At 49.0% G+C, this 13,340-nt stretch overlaps 1 protein-coding gene across 1 annotated transcript in view; it reads right to left on the minus strand.

Annotated features, from left to right (window-relative positions):
* Positions 1-11,939, minus strand: part of Gnb4 (G protein subunit beta 4) — a 36,014-nt gene extending 24,075 nt beyond the window's left edge. Inside the window, exons 1-2 of the mRNA XM_021649915.2 lie at positions 11,786-11,939; positions 1,508-1,603 (exon numbers count right to left, since the gene is read on the minus strand). Coding sequence (XP_021505590.1) covers positions 1,508-1,564 — 57 coding nt within the window. The 5' untranslated portion in view covers positions 1,565-1,603; positions 11,786-11,939. The remainder of the gene's footprint in view (positions 1-1,507; positions 1,604-11,785) is intronic.
* Positions 11,940-13,340: the final 1,401 nt, after the last annotated feature.

The raw sequence follows: 13,340 nt of genomic DNA on the forward strand, positions 1-13,340 counted from the left end.
TCCTGGCAAGCACCTCCAACTGTGTTCCAGGTTATCAGGGCTTCTCCCTGCTCTGTTCTTCACTGGTATTGATGACTGGTTTTAGCTTTTACTTTTCTCTGTGAAAAAAGGCACGCAGCTGCTTGGCCACTCACAACCCAGTTTCCTTCCTGCACCTGCTGCCAACGTCCTTTCCTTTCTAGCTTCCTTTCCTCGATACGCCCCAATTCCCAAAAGTTAGTGTCTGCTCCACTGCTGTCCCTTAGGGCACTTACCTTTTCTGTTTGCTTGTTTTGTTTTTTGAGACAGGGTTTCTCTGTGTAGCCTTGGCTGCCCTGAACTCACTTTGTAGACCTGCCTGGCCTTGAACTCAGAGTTCCAGGTGCCTCTGCCTCCCTGAGTGCTGGATTAAAGGCTAAGGCTGTGGCTCATTTATAGGCCCCTCTCCTGGAGCTTGCCCACAAGGACTTGGCAGCTCTTCCCTACCCTAGAATGACCCAGAAGTCTACGTACCTCTTTTGTTTGTTTTTGAGGTAGATCAGGCTGGCCTTGAACTCAAGATTCTCCTGCCTAAGCCTCAGCAGAGCACTGTGACCACAGGCCTGGGCCACCATGACCAGTATTCGAAGTGGTTTTCAGTTTCTCTGCTCCTTCCTTGCTGTGTACTTCAAACTTCCACGACTGAAAGGTGTCACGCCTGCCTTTCATTGTTATTGTTCTGCAACCTAACACTGCTGAGATATTTCCTCATGTTATAACGTCTGCTCCGCACGTCCCACCAAAAAGCTATGGTTCTCGGAGAGCGAAGAGGAGAATTTGTAAAGACTTCCCAATGGCATGTAGTAACAACGGGTTTCACGCCAACGTTTTCATCTATGCAGATAACGGTGTTGATCGTAGGATCCCGTCTTGTTCTTTCACACGACCCCTTCCGAGATGAGAACTCATCGTTGCCTTGTCTTCCAGCTAGATCAGACATTCTACTTTTTATTAATCTTTACTTTGTACTTCGTTGGGGGGGGGATGTTCACCACAGCTCATCTCAGAGGACAGTTTTCAGAAGCCTGTTTTCTCCTTTCACAGGGTGGGTCCCTGTGATGGAACTCAGATCACTGGTCTTGGCAGTGCCTTTAGCCACCTAACCGGCCCTAGGCATACTACTATTCGGCCTTCAGTGTCAGGTGCCGTTCGCCAGCATGGGTAGTTGTTTGGAATGATTCTGGGAGAGTCTCTGGATGCATAACAAAAACAACTTAGCCATTTCCGTACTGTTTCCCTGAAACAGGGTCTTACCTAGTCCAGGCTGGCTTTTCAGCTTGTTATGTAACAAAGGGTGACCTTGAACTCTAGACCCTCCTGTCTCTACCTGCAGAGTGCAGCGGTTACAGGCCACCCAGCACAGCTGGCTCAGGCCAACCACTCTGACTCGTGAATGATTTAATGTGTTGACCGATAAACTAATGAATGGTGTTTATACACCACTGAAACCAAGCTAAGCACGGAAGCCTCAACGTGGAACGTGTCCTACCTGGATCTGATTCCGCAGCTGTTCGGCCTCCTGCCTCAGCTGTTCCAGTTCGCTCATCCTTTATGACTGGTTCCCTCAGGAGTCTCAGGTGAAGAACTAAGGGAGATGGGGGGGGCTGTCAATTTTCATTTGTATATTATTCTACGTGCAATGCTTTACATAACTTTTCAGTCCTTCCACATGAAATGAAACAGCCAACATTGCTGGAACTTAAAATGGCTTAATAAATAAACAAACATCTAGGTCATTTATGCAGGAGTGTGACATGACAGCTGTCAATACCAACATGGAGTCCTTTCTGCCAAACCTTCCATGAAGGAGGTGCCTGCCCACACACTTGTACACCTATGAAGGAATATTCAGAAACAAATCCTCTACGAAGGAGAGCCTGCACACATATATGCCCATGAAGGAATATTCAGGAATTTCTGCAGTACCCCAATAAGCCACTTACATGTAGCCAGCTCCATCAAGCTGGCCCCAGCTGCCAACACAGCCCAGTAAGCAACTGTCTGTTTCCACACAGCTGAGGCAGACATCCCTCTTCTGTCTCCTCCCTCTTTTTCCCTCTTTCTCACTTTTTTCTTTTCAAGACAGGGTTTTTCTGCGTAGCCCTGTCTGTCCTGAAACTCACTCTGTTGACCAGGCTGACCATGAACTCAAGGGATTCACCTGCCTCTGCCTCCCGGGTGCTGGGATAAAGGGCTTGTTGTGCCACTGCCCTCTTCCTGTGCTCTTACCCCAACATCCTCAGATGCACACTTGGTAGCCCAGACATTCACTGCTTGCTGTTCTAAAAAAAAAAAAAAACAAAAAACAAAAAACAAAAAACCCTAACTCTCCTGTATTTCAGTAGATGGTAATTATACTTCTGTAACTGAGTTCAAAACAACAACAAAACCATGGGACTCATTCATTTCCATTTCTCAGACTTCCCCATTTATCCCAGCAGCAATCCTGACAGTTAACTGAGGAGCTGATGGCGTCTACCTGCTTCTACTGCTATTAATTTGGTTGAGTCACCATCCTCTCTCACCTGACCACTTTTCTTCTGCCCCTGACTTTTCCCCAGTCATGTCTACAGCACATACTTTTAGAATGTAAGTTCCCTTTCTGTAATAATTCCTGCAGTGTTTCCCACTCTCAAAACAAAGCTGTATTCTACACACACACACACACACACACACACACACACACAAACACATATACACGGGGTGTGTGTGTGTGTGTGTGAGAGAGAGAGAGAGAGTGAGTTCTGGAGATGAACATACACACACACAAGCCAGAGGACAATCTGGATGTCTTAAGACATTAGAGTTACTATTTCTGTGATAAAACACCATAATCAAAGAAATTTAGGGGCGGAAGGGTTAATTTGGCTTACACTTCCACATCACTGAAAGAAGTCAGGACAGGAACTCAAACAGGCAGTACTTGATGCAGAGGCCATGGAGGAGTGCTGCTCACTGGCTTGCTCCTCATGATTTGCCCAACCTGTTTCTTACAGACCCAGAAAGAACCAGCAGCCCAAGGCTGGCACCACCCACAATGGGCTGGGCCCTCCCATCAATCACCAATCAAGAAAATATCCCATAGATCTTATGGAGGCATTTTCTTAACTGAGGTTCCCTCCTCTCACAGGACTTTAGACTGTGTCAAGATTGAGGTAAAATCATCCAGCACACTGGGGTATCATTTCCCATGCCCAGTCCACCTTCTTTTGACACACGGTCTTTCCCACTAGCCTGGAGCTAACCAAGCCGGCAGGACTGGCAGGCCTATCAGCACCAGAGATCCGAATGCCACTGCCTCCCCAGCTCTGGGATTCCAAGGACAGGGAAGGCCAGGATTCTTTTCTGTCAGTTCTGGAGATGACCGCAGGTCCTCATGCTCCCAAGGCAAGCACTTCACCAATGGTGCTATGTCTCCAGGCCCTAAAGCTGGCCTCTTGATGGGGACCACAGGGCTCCAGCAGTAGCATCTCACTCTCGCTCTCTCCTATTCACACTCACTCTAAGCACTCCTGACCCTTTCCTTCCCCCAGCTCTTGAAAAGCCCTTGCTGCTTCCTGAAGACACCCAGTGAGCTCCGGCCATTGTTTCCCCTCTCTCTGGAATGCCCCTACCCCTGCTGCTATCACTACAGGTTCCCCTCGCCTGCTCTAGGCCCCTCTCCCCGCCTCACCCCCACTTAGTAACATGCCTGCACCCACCTCTGCCTTGCCTGATTTCCAACGCTGCCTAGTATGTATTACTTATCTGTGTGGTCTGTTTCACCCAATTAAATGTATTGATTTGAGGAAGGGCCTTTCTCTGCTTTATTCTCCACTATAGCCCCAGTGCCTAAGACACGTTGGTCACCAGTAAATGAGCTAACTTGAAATAGCTTAGGAAATAAAATTTACTCTGAAGCATTAGAGAAGTCACAAGAGACAAGCTTATTACTGTGTCGGGAAGAAGAGCTGAATCCTGAGAATACCCCACGCCCTAGCCCCTTCATTATGGTCTAACTTACTTTTTTTTATTCCTCTACACTTCCTATCTATTAGAAATAAGAGCTGTAGGCTATAGCATCTTCAGATTCAATATCCGTATTTGTCGAGAATATGTTGCCGATGCTGAGTAAGTCAGAATGATTTACTTGAATAAATCATTCGTGGAGTAGAGCCAGATGTTAGCAATGTGGTCTATCAAATAAGTCCACCCTTTCAGCCAACAACTAATCTTTTGAATCCACTAACTGGATCCTTATCATCAGTGGCTAACCACGCTCAAGTCTCCCCCCTTCAGGGATAGAGAGAGAGAAAGAAAGGAGAAGGACAGGGAAAGAGACAGGTAGGTAGAAGCACACAAATGCACAGAAAACACGCACAAGTTCTAACCGCCTGACTGAAGCAATCACGGCTACATCTTGAACTCTCTCAACACTCAGTGTTCACATGAAGCTGATTTTGCACACATGCAGAATCCAGGAATTTTGGGTCCCGGTGGCTGCCATGACAACTGCAAACGGACGCCTGGTGGTCAGGCAGCGCGCTGTGGGGTCAGTCCCGTCATGCAGCCCCTAGCAGGGGGATGTGTGATGGAGATGACGGGCTAAAGCTGATGGTGCAACAGAGACACAGGAAGGAAAGATTTAGGCAATGTGCAATACTTAAGGAAAGCTACAGACAGCAGGCAAAGCCAGCCTGATGGGGGGTATGTGGGCTGCTACTAGCAAGGCTGTAGGAGGCCCTCTGCGGCTGTCCTCTAAACACATGCACACACACGTCACACACACAAATGCACACACATAAACTGATTTACACACACGTGTATCTACACACATGAAAACAAACCCACATACTCACAGTGTAGTAAAGACATTCATTCTTCTTTTTTTCTTTTCACGTTTGGATATACGTGTGCATGTTTTCAATTGTTCGGGAATTATCCCTATCTGCTGTTCAACCTGATTCATTGAGGCAGGGTCTCTCAATCAAACCCAAACTTCACCGATAAGACAGATCTTGGCAGCCAGGCTATTCTGAGGATCTCCTGGTTCAGCCTCCTGAGGCTGTCTTACTATTTATGTGGAATCTGGGGATCTGACCCCATGCTTATGTGGCATGCATTTTAAACTCTGAGCTCTCTCGAATGCACAGTTTTGCTCCAGGTCAAACTGAAACTGTGTATCACAATTAATTGTAGACAGGGCACTGAAGTCAATAACGCAATCTGAAATCATCATGTTTTTAGAAAAGTATTTGATAAACTTGGGGCTCTTTTCGATTGCTTCAACTTGAATCAGCACTTCTGCATCGAGTATCTGATTCCTCCAACACGTTTTAAAGAACTCTCACACACTGAGAGCACTGCAAAGCCTCCTGTCAGGCACCTCTTAAAAGCTGGGCGGCCCCAGTAACAAGCATCAGAGGATGCCAATGAGCCGTTGAATCCACAGATTTATTAATAAAGCAAAAAATGCCGCGGCCCTGTAATTCAAATGGCCTTCTCCCAACACGTCTTAAAACACCCACAGAACTTTCCTCAAAGTGAGGCATTCCACAGTTTGCTGGTGTGGGAGTGCAGAGCCCGTCTGTCTGTCTGTAACTTCTTAGCTCCTGAGCATCCACACAGATTCAAAATTGGCACAAGGCATGAAAGATACTAACTAGTTATCCTGTGTGTGTGGTATGAGTGTGTTAGTGCCCCCATGTATGCAGAGATGTGCAGGTGCCCGAGGCTGACATCATATGTCTTCCTCCATCACTCCTCACCTTATTGTTTTTGAAGCAGGGTCTCTCACTGAGTCTGCAGTTTGCCCACTCACTTAGGCTATGAAGCTGGTGAGACCCAGGGATGCTCTTGTCTCCTCCCCAGAACCAGGATTATAGGCACCTACACGGCCTCAAAATACCCCAGTTCAAGGTACTCCCGGGCACACACACACACACACTCTCCCTCTTGCGCTCTCGCGCGCGCACACACACAATTTACAGCCTGTAAAAATGGCGCAGAGAGTAAAGACATTTGCTGCCAAGCCTGAGTTTGATCCCTGGGACCCACATGGTAGAAAGAGCCTAACTGACCTCTGCAGTGTGGCAAACATACATACACACAAAAATAAATATAATAAAAATTTATATATATATATATGTATGTGTATGTGTGTGTGTGTATGTATATGTATATGTATGTATATATAAGATTCAGTCACAACTTGCTCTCCAATCATAGGGACCATACTCCTTATATACAGAGTAGACGGAATTCTGTTCATTTCTCCATAGCTGAAAGTGCGACCCTTATTCTAGCCCCTGGGTTCAATTCCCAGGAATGGGGGAAATTTCATTTTATGTGAGTACTACTTCAAAGCAGGGCAGTAGGCAGGCTCTGTGAGCATCTGGCAGGAAAGCTCTCTAGAAGGCACTCTGGGAAATGGTGAACACTGGGAAATGGTGCTGGGAGACACTTGCTGGAACCTACCAAGCATTTTTTGCTCAGAAGTAGCGCAACCATGACCCCTGTCCAAGAACATCAGCATGAAATGTAGGTGCGTCTTGATTAGGGGTCAGGGTCTTGTGTAGCCCCAGCAAGGATGGTTTTGAACTTCTGACCCTCCTGCCTCTACCTAGGATCACAGGCATGGGCTACCACACCCAGTTCTACGCAGCAGTGAGGATCAACCCCAGAGCTCTGTACACAGTAGACAGGCATTCTACCAGATGAGTTCCGGGTTTAGTGATTTTTTTTTTTTTTAAGGGAGCCACCCAGTTTGGGACCTGAGTCTTCCCATTTTAGCTTCTCTCTGGTGACCTATCCACCACCCACTGCTGGTTAGCGTTACTGCCACCAGAGGGCAGCAGAGAGAAAGGTGGCTGTGTACGGGGGGGAGTTGGAAACTCACTGGCTTCCAGGGACCTGTGCAGCTTCGCTCCTCAGGGCTGGGGGAGCCTCTGTGTCTGGTCCACCTCAGACGGCATTCCTCAAAGGCAAGCTCTGGCAAATAGGAGTGCTATACTCATTCAGTCAAGCACACCCGTCCATCCAGCGCCTGAGTGCCAACCAGGAACCAGAAAGACTCCAGACTCTGGAGGTGTTCCTTTTGTTAGAATATTTCATCATGGCCACAGGAGAAGCAACTAGGCCAGGGCCTCTATTCTCACCTGCTTAGGAAACAATCGCAAAGCAAAGCACAACAGCACACTACCCAGTGCTAACTACACGTAAGAACTACGTAGGAGACACCCAAAGTTAGCCCCCAGGTGATTAGGGAAGCTATTTTAAAATGAATTAATCGAAGTAAAGTTGAATGAAATCAGGGGACGAGGCATGTCTTAAAAAGGGAAAGCAAGCCAGGAATGGTACACATGCACACCTGTATGTCTAGCACGGAGCCAGAAGGGTTGTCACCAGTAAGAAGACAGCCCTCACCACACAGTGAGACTCCCCGAGCTGACGTAGCTGGGGGCAGGAGAACACTGGTCACATGCACCAGGCCTGAAGTTGCATTCAGGCAGAAGAAAGAGTAGAAAATGGGGGCCCTGAAGGGACCAACCTTGTTTGCCGGGTCAACAGGAAGAAAATGTGACGCTGGAGGAGCTTGGGCAGGGGAGGGAGGGGCAGAAAGTAAGAGGAGGTTGCAGGGTAGGTAGGTCTGCTTTGGGACCATGTAGGCCTCTCATGCGCTTGGGGAATTTTGGTGCCTGGGTTCTTCCAGACTGGGCTGGTCAGAGTCGTTCAGGCTACGTCCTTCTGAAGTTTCCCAGCACTGTTTTCATCTTACTCTGCAGCACAAAGTTGGAGGCTCACCTAAAGCCTCCCTGTGCCAGCTCTCTGAGCTATTTCAGCGTCACCCTCTCCAGTCAGAGCCAGGAGATGTATGTATAGATGCTGCATGTAGGCAGCAGGTACGGGTGCAATTGTGCACGCCCACAAGTGTGCCCGCCCACAAGTGTGCCCGCCCCTATGTACGACAGTGTGTTTACATCTTTTAATGCCACTAGTCCCAACCTAGCCAGACACTTCTCACTGCCCCTTCCTTATTCCCTCCATCCCTTCCTTTCTGACAGGGTCTGGAGGAGCCCAGCCCGGCCTAAAATTTGCCTTGCGGCCAACGATGATCTTAGACTTCTGACCCTCTGCCTCACCTATCAAATGCTGGCGCCAAGCATTCAAACATAGGATCCTGTGGCAGCTATTTTCATTCAAACCACAATACCCATCTCCTCAATGTGACAATATACATGAGATGGCTTTCAGCCTGCTTTACTGATATCATGCAAGCAAGAGCCACGGTGCAGAGTTAAAACCTTTCTTCCCCTAGCGCATTTTACATTGAGATCAAAATGATCAGTGCTGTGTTCAAACCCTATCTGGATTCTTTTTTTTCCTTCTGAAGTTCTGTTATTTGTGGAGTTTAAAAAGGAAACATCTCCTAAAGCACCCCCCCAGCTTCTTTGTGAGTTTGAGTCTGCATGTGGGTACGTAAACACACGTATCTGGTGCCAAAGGGAATCGGAAGGTGTTGGACCCCCCTGCAACTGGAGTTACAGATGGTGATGACCCACCATGTGGGTTCTGGGAACCAAATCCAGGTCCTCTGAAAGAATAGCCAGTGGTTTTACCTGCGGAGCCTCTTTCCAGGCCCTTCCCACCCCCTTCTTAAACTCAGAACACAAACAAGTATATGCAACCAGAAACTCTTAAAAAGGGGTTCAAAGTGGTGCCAATCTCCTACCCATCCAGGTCACGGTTCCTACTCATCTATCTGGTGTCTACTTGCTGGCAGCTATCTGTCCTGCATTTATTTTTGTTTTCTTAAAAAAAAAAAAAAAAAGTAAGCTTTTCAGGGCCAGTGGGATGACTCAGCAGAGAAAGGCATTTGTCAACAAGCCCCAAGACCCAAGTTCCACTCAAACACAATAAAAAATGTGCTGAAAGGGTTTTGCCTTTAAGGTTTTTTTGTTTGTTTTAATAGGTTATCCTAGTTTGCTTGTCTGTTGCTATGCTAAAACACTGACCCACAGTAACCTGGGGAGGAAAGCGTTTATTTGGCTTAAACTTCCAGGTCACATCCATCTCTGACAGCAGGAGGTCAAGCTGGAACTGAAAGAGAAACCACCGACGCTCCCAGGCACACGTTCAGCTGCTTTTCTTGCACAGCCCAGGCCCATTTGCCTAGGATGATGCCCACAGTGGGCCAGGCACTCCACATCAATTAGCAATCAAGAAATATCCCGAAGCCAAGCCCAGAGGCCAATCAGATGAAAACAATTCTTCAGGTTCCTCCACCCACGTGTCTACGCGTCTACTTGACAAGCAAGATTAGCCTTTCTCAATGAAGATCAAAATACAGTTGTACTGCCTGGAGAGATGGCTCCGCCATCGAAAGTGCATACTGCTTTAGCAGAGGACCCAAGTGCAGTTCCCAGCATCCGAACGGCTCACAAAGGCCTGTGATAACTCTACCTTCAGGGCGATCTGAAGCTTCTGACCTCCCTAGACACTGGCACGCAAGTGTCCAGAAATACATGTAATTCAAAATGATTTTTTAAAAGAGTCCAGCAGTGGTAGCACACACCTTTGATCCCAGCACTTGGGAGTCGGGCAGAAGAAGCAGGCAGATCTCTGTGATTTCCAGACTAGCCTGGTCTACAGAGTGAGTTCTAGGACAGCCAAGGTACACAGAGAAACCATGTCCACCCCCCCCCCCATCCTAAAAGAAAAAAGGAAGGAAGGGAGAAAGGGAGGGAGGGAGGGAGGGAGGGAGAGGGCAGTAACTGAGGTAGAGCACTACATCATTGAGAAAAATGTGTTCTAGAGTAGATAAAACAGAGTATTTACATAACAGAACAGTCACACAACAAGGTATGGAACCCACAGAAACAGACACATAGAAGCTCCAGGGAAAGGGGATGGTGGCATGGGAAGCAGCTATGAGAACATTTCCTGTCTTGGCACATAAGGAATATCAAAGAATTCCCATATTACAAAGCAGGCTGTTATCGGGAGATAGGGGCTTGCTATGTAGCCCAAGTTAGATCCCCTCTCACCATCCTCGGCCTCATCTGCTGGAGCTGGGATTACCTAGGAGCCCCCAAAAGCCAGCCTCAAGTTGTTTTCACTCTTCCAAAGTGGTTACAGCTGTTACTCTGGAGTTCGAGTTAAAACAGAGGTATCAGTTTGAAGGCACAGTTAAGTCACTGCTAATTACTTAAAGCCAATAGAGCAACTGTGCCCCAGGAAAGGGGGCACTGATCCAGAGATGCCAGGGAGAAAAATGCTGTACAACATAACACCAGTAAATGGTACCGACCACACCAGAGAAACCAGCACAGGTTTCTGACATGTCTGGAAATTTTTAGACATATATCAGTGATGGCTTACGATCACCCCCTAAGCCTGGCACTAATTGAATGTGTTCTAGAGGGGAAAAAGAATGTACTCTAAGGACAGAGGGATCTTGTCTTGTCCTGAGAGTTAACAGTGACAAGACCACATGAGTCATTTAACAGCTCCCTGGCTGCGGAAGGTATAATGTGTCCTTTGAAAAGTGACTGAGAGATGACAGAACAGTACAGCTCACTGCCCCTGGTACAGGACAAAACTTCAGTAAATTCCTTTACGAAATCAGATTAAACTAGTCAGCAAGGCAAAGAAACTCACAACCAAGCCATCCAATTTAAATAACACACCTGAAAGAAATCAAGAGAATTCACCCAATCTCCTCACTGTTTGGTAAGGGCAGAAAAAACGCCCAACACTTAGCTCCCACTCCTAAGTTTCGAAAGTGTCCCGGATTTATTTTTAAAGTGTAAAAACACTCGCTGGTATGTTTATTCATAAAAGACCAACAACTCAGAATTGCTTCCTGTCTAACGGGCTTAAGGCATGCAGCTAAGCCACCCACACCACACAGGGCCAGCGTCATGGCCTAATGACCCGCAGACACAAGAGGTCTGGCAATGTTCATTAACTGGTATTTTTAAAGTTTCTATTTCGGTTTTAAATTCACCAGCAAACCCGAAGGCAAAACCGAAAACTCCTTAAACGCTCTTAATCAAAATACTAAAATACTCAGTCAACTTTCAGAGCCGGCATGAACACTGGCAGAGACCAGATATCACATTTGGTCCGACCCCTGTAAAAGACACCCCCCTCCCCGCCCTCTCGTGTGTCAGCCATCCCATCCCAGATGAACTGAAAAATATGAAAGGTCTCCGACTCGGTTCTCACTATTGAAAGGGACTATCAGTTAGATTTCAGTCCTAATTCCCTGGAAGCTTGCGGATCCACACCAGGCTACATCTTCACCATTTCACAGGAGTCAGAGAGGAAAGGGTGGGAGAGGAGCAGAGAAGCCCAAATCACCCAGCACGGCTGCGAACAACTGGAAGCCAGCTCTCAACTTTGAACATGCAGACTTCCCTTAGGAGAAGGCAATACATGTCACACACAGCACTCGGTGGTCGTTAGTGTTCTGGAGCAGAAAGGGATGTGGGGGGGAGCGGGAGGGAGAAGAGGAGAAAACGCTTTCTCCCGTTCTAAACTTGCAAACACCCCAAATCCGTTATTGCTTCCCCCAACATCCCTTAAAAATAACCAAGCCTAGTGCCAATCCAAAACAAACAAAAACCTGAGGTTCCGGCAGCCCGTGAAAAACTTGGGGGGGGGGGGTTCCGCGCCCCGTAGCTATAGCCGTCTGGGCTCCCCGGGCGGCCGCACCCGCGGGCAGTCCCGGGCCTCGCCGAGCGCAGAGGAGCCCCGCGCCCTGCCGCCCCTGCCCGCCACCTACCTGGAACCCGACCGCCACCACCGCGCTGCTGCTTTGCGCTCGGCTGCGGGGAGCGAAGCGCGAGCAGGCTCCGCCACTCGAGACGGCGACCACACCCAGAGCCCTGCACGCCGGACGGGGCGGGGACCCGGGCGCTGTGCGCGGGGCGGGGGCGGGGGCGGGGGCGGGGGCGCGCGAGGCCGGGGAGGGGGTATGGGAACGCGCGGAGGCAGCCGCGCGCGTAGTTTGGGGTTGGGGCTGGCAGGAGCGAGCGGTCGGGGAGGGGACGGGGACGGGGGGCGCTCGAGGGGCTCCCGGAACCCAGAGCGCGCTTGGCCTGGGTGGAGGCTGGTGGGCGCGCGCAGGGCCAGGGGGGCGAATGGTTTGGGGCGGGGGAGGCGCTGACGGGGGCGCGCGTGGCCTGGGTCGGGGTGCGCGGGGTGGGCGCAGCTTCTGCCGGATTTGGGAAGCGGAAAGGGCAGCCCGGGCAGTTTCGGTTTATCTGTGTGCCGCTGGACGCACCGTCTAAGCTACGTGCCCGACTTCTTCGAGGCTGGGCCTGGCCAGCTGTGCCCCCGGCGGGCTGCAGGCTTGAGCCAGGAGAGCCAGGGATGCGGTCTGCAATTAGAGAGCTCTGAAATTTGATGTCAGCCCAGCCAAGCACCCGTCGGTTGAGGCCCGAGGTTCACTGGAAACGTAAATCTAGTGATACCCCACTGCCACCCCAAGTTTGCTGAAAACATTCACGGACCCAGTGCTCACACCCAGCCTGTCTTGGAAGTTAATCTCTCTGTTGTCACTGATGACTGGAAGGCCTTCCCCAGCACCCTGCCAAGTCTCTGTTCCTTAAACACGAGTCCACTTCAAGCGACATTCGTTTCTCGGGTGTTTTATACCGAAAATGTCATAAAATAAATGTCTCCCTCCAATTTGCTTCTTCTGCAGGGGCATTGCTCCTGTCCCCACCCCCATCTTTCTTTGGAGTTAATTCCACTTTGACAGACGGTTGCTATAGCATTCCCTCTCTGACGTCAAACAATTTAAAGAAACAGCGCTGGGTAACGGGATTGCAGAGCTGGAGAAGGGTTTAAAGAATATCAGGAGAGCTTGTCATACCCCCACCTCCCCCCGCAACAAGACCTTCCATTCCCTCGTCAGCTGCTCCCCAACATCTCCTGGAATAAAGGCCACTCCTACCTACCTACAGACAGACAGACAGATATACAGGCAAGGAGGCCAAACACAGCACCCTGTGTGTGACTAGAAAAAAAAATGTGGCTGCTCTGTGTCAAAGCCACACCACCACCAACGTGAAAACAGCGAGGTACGAGGGTGATGAAATGGTTTCCCCACAAAGTTTTGCTTTTCCCAATGCCGGGTGCTTTTTCTCTGTGAGGAAGAAAATGAAGAAGTGCCTACAAGCAACGTGTCATGAAGGTTGGTTGAAGCCTGAGTAGTCTTAATTTTTGATGGCGTGTTTTAGTAATAAATCCCAAGCTATACTGTTGGAAACAAAGGGAAGCTGGTACTTACTGAGTGCTTGTGTGTCTAGAGCTCCCTACCTCAGCTTGTCTTT

This window comes from Meriones unguiculatus, chromosome 2 (assembly GCF_030254825.1).
Source record: "Meriones unguiculatus strain TT.TT164.6M chromosome 2, Bangor_MerUng_6.1, whole genome shotgun sequence".
Lineage (NCBI taxonomy): Eukaryota > Metazoa > Chordata > Mammalia > Rodentia > Muridae > Meriones > Meriones unguiculatus.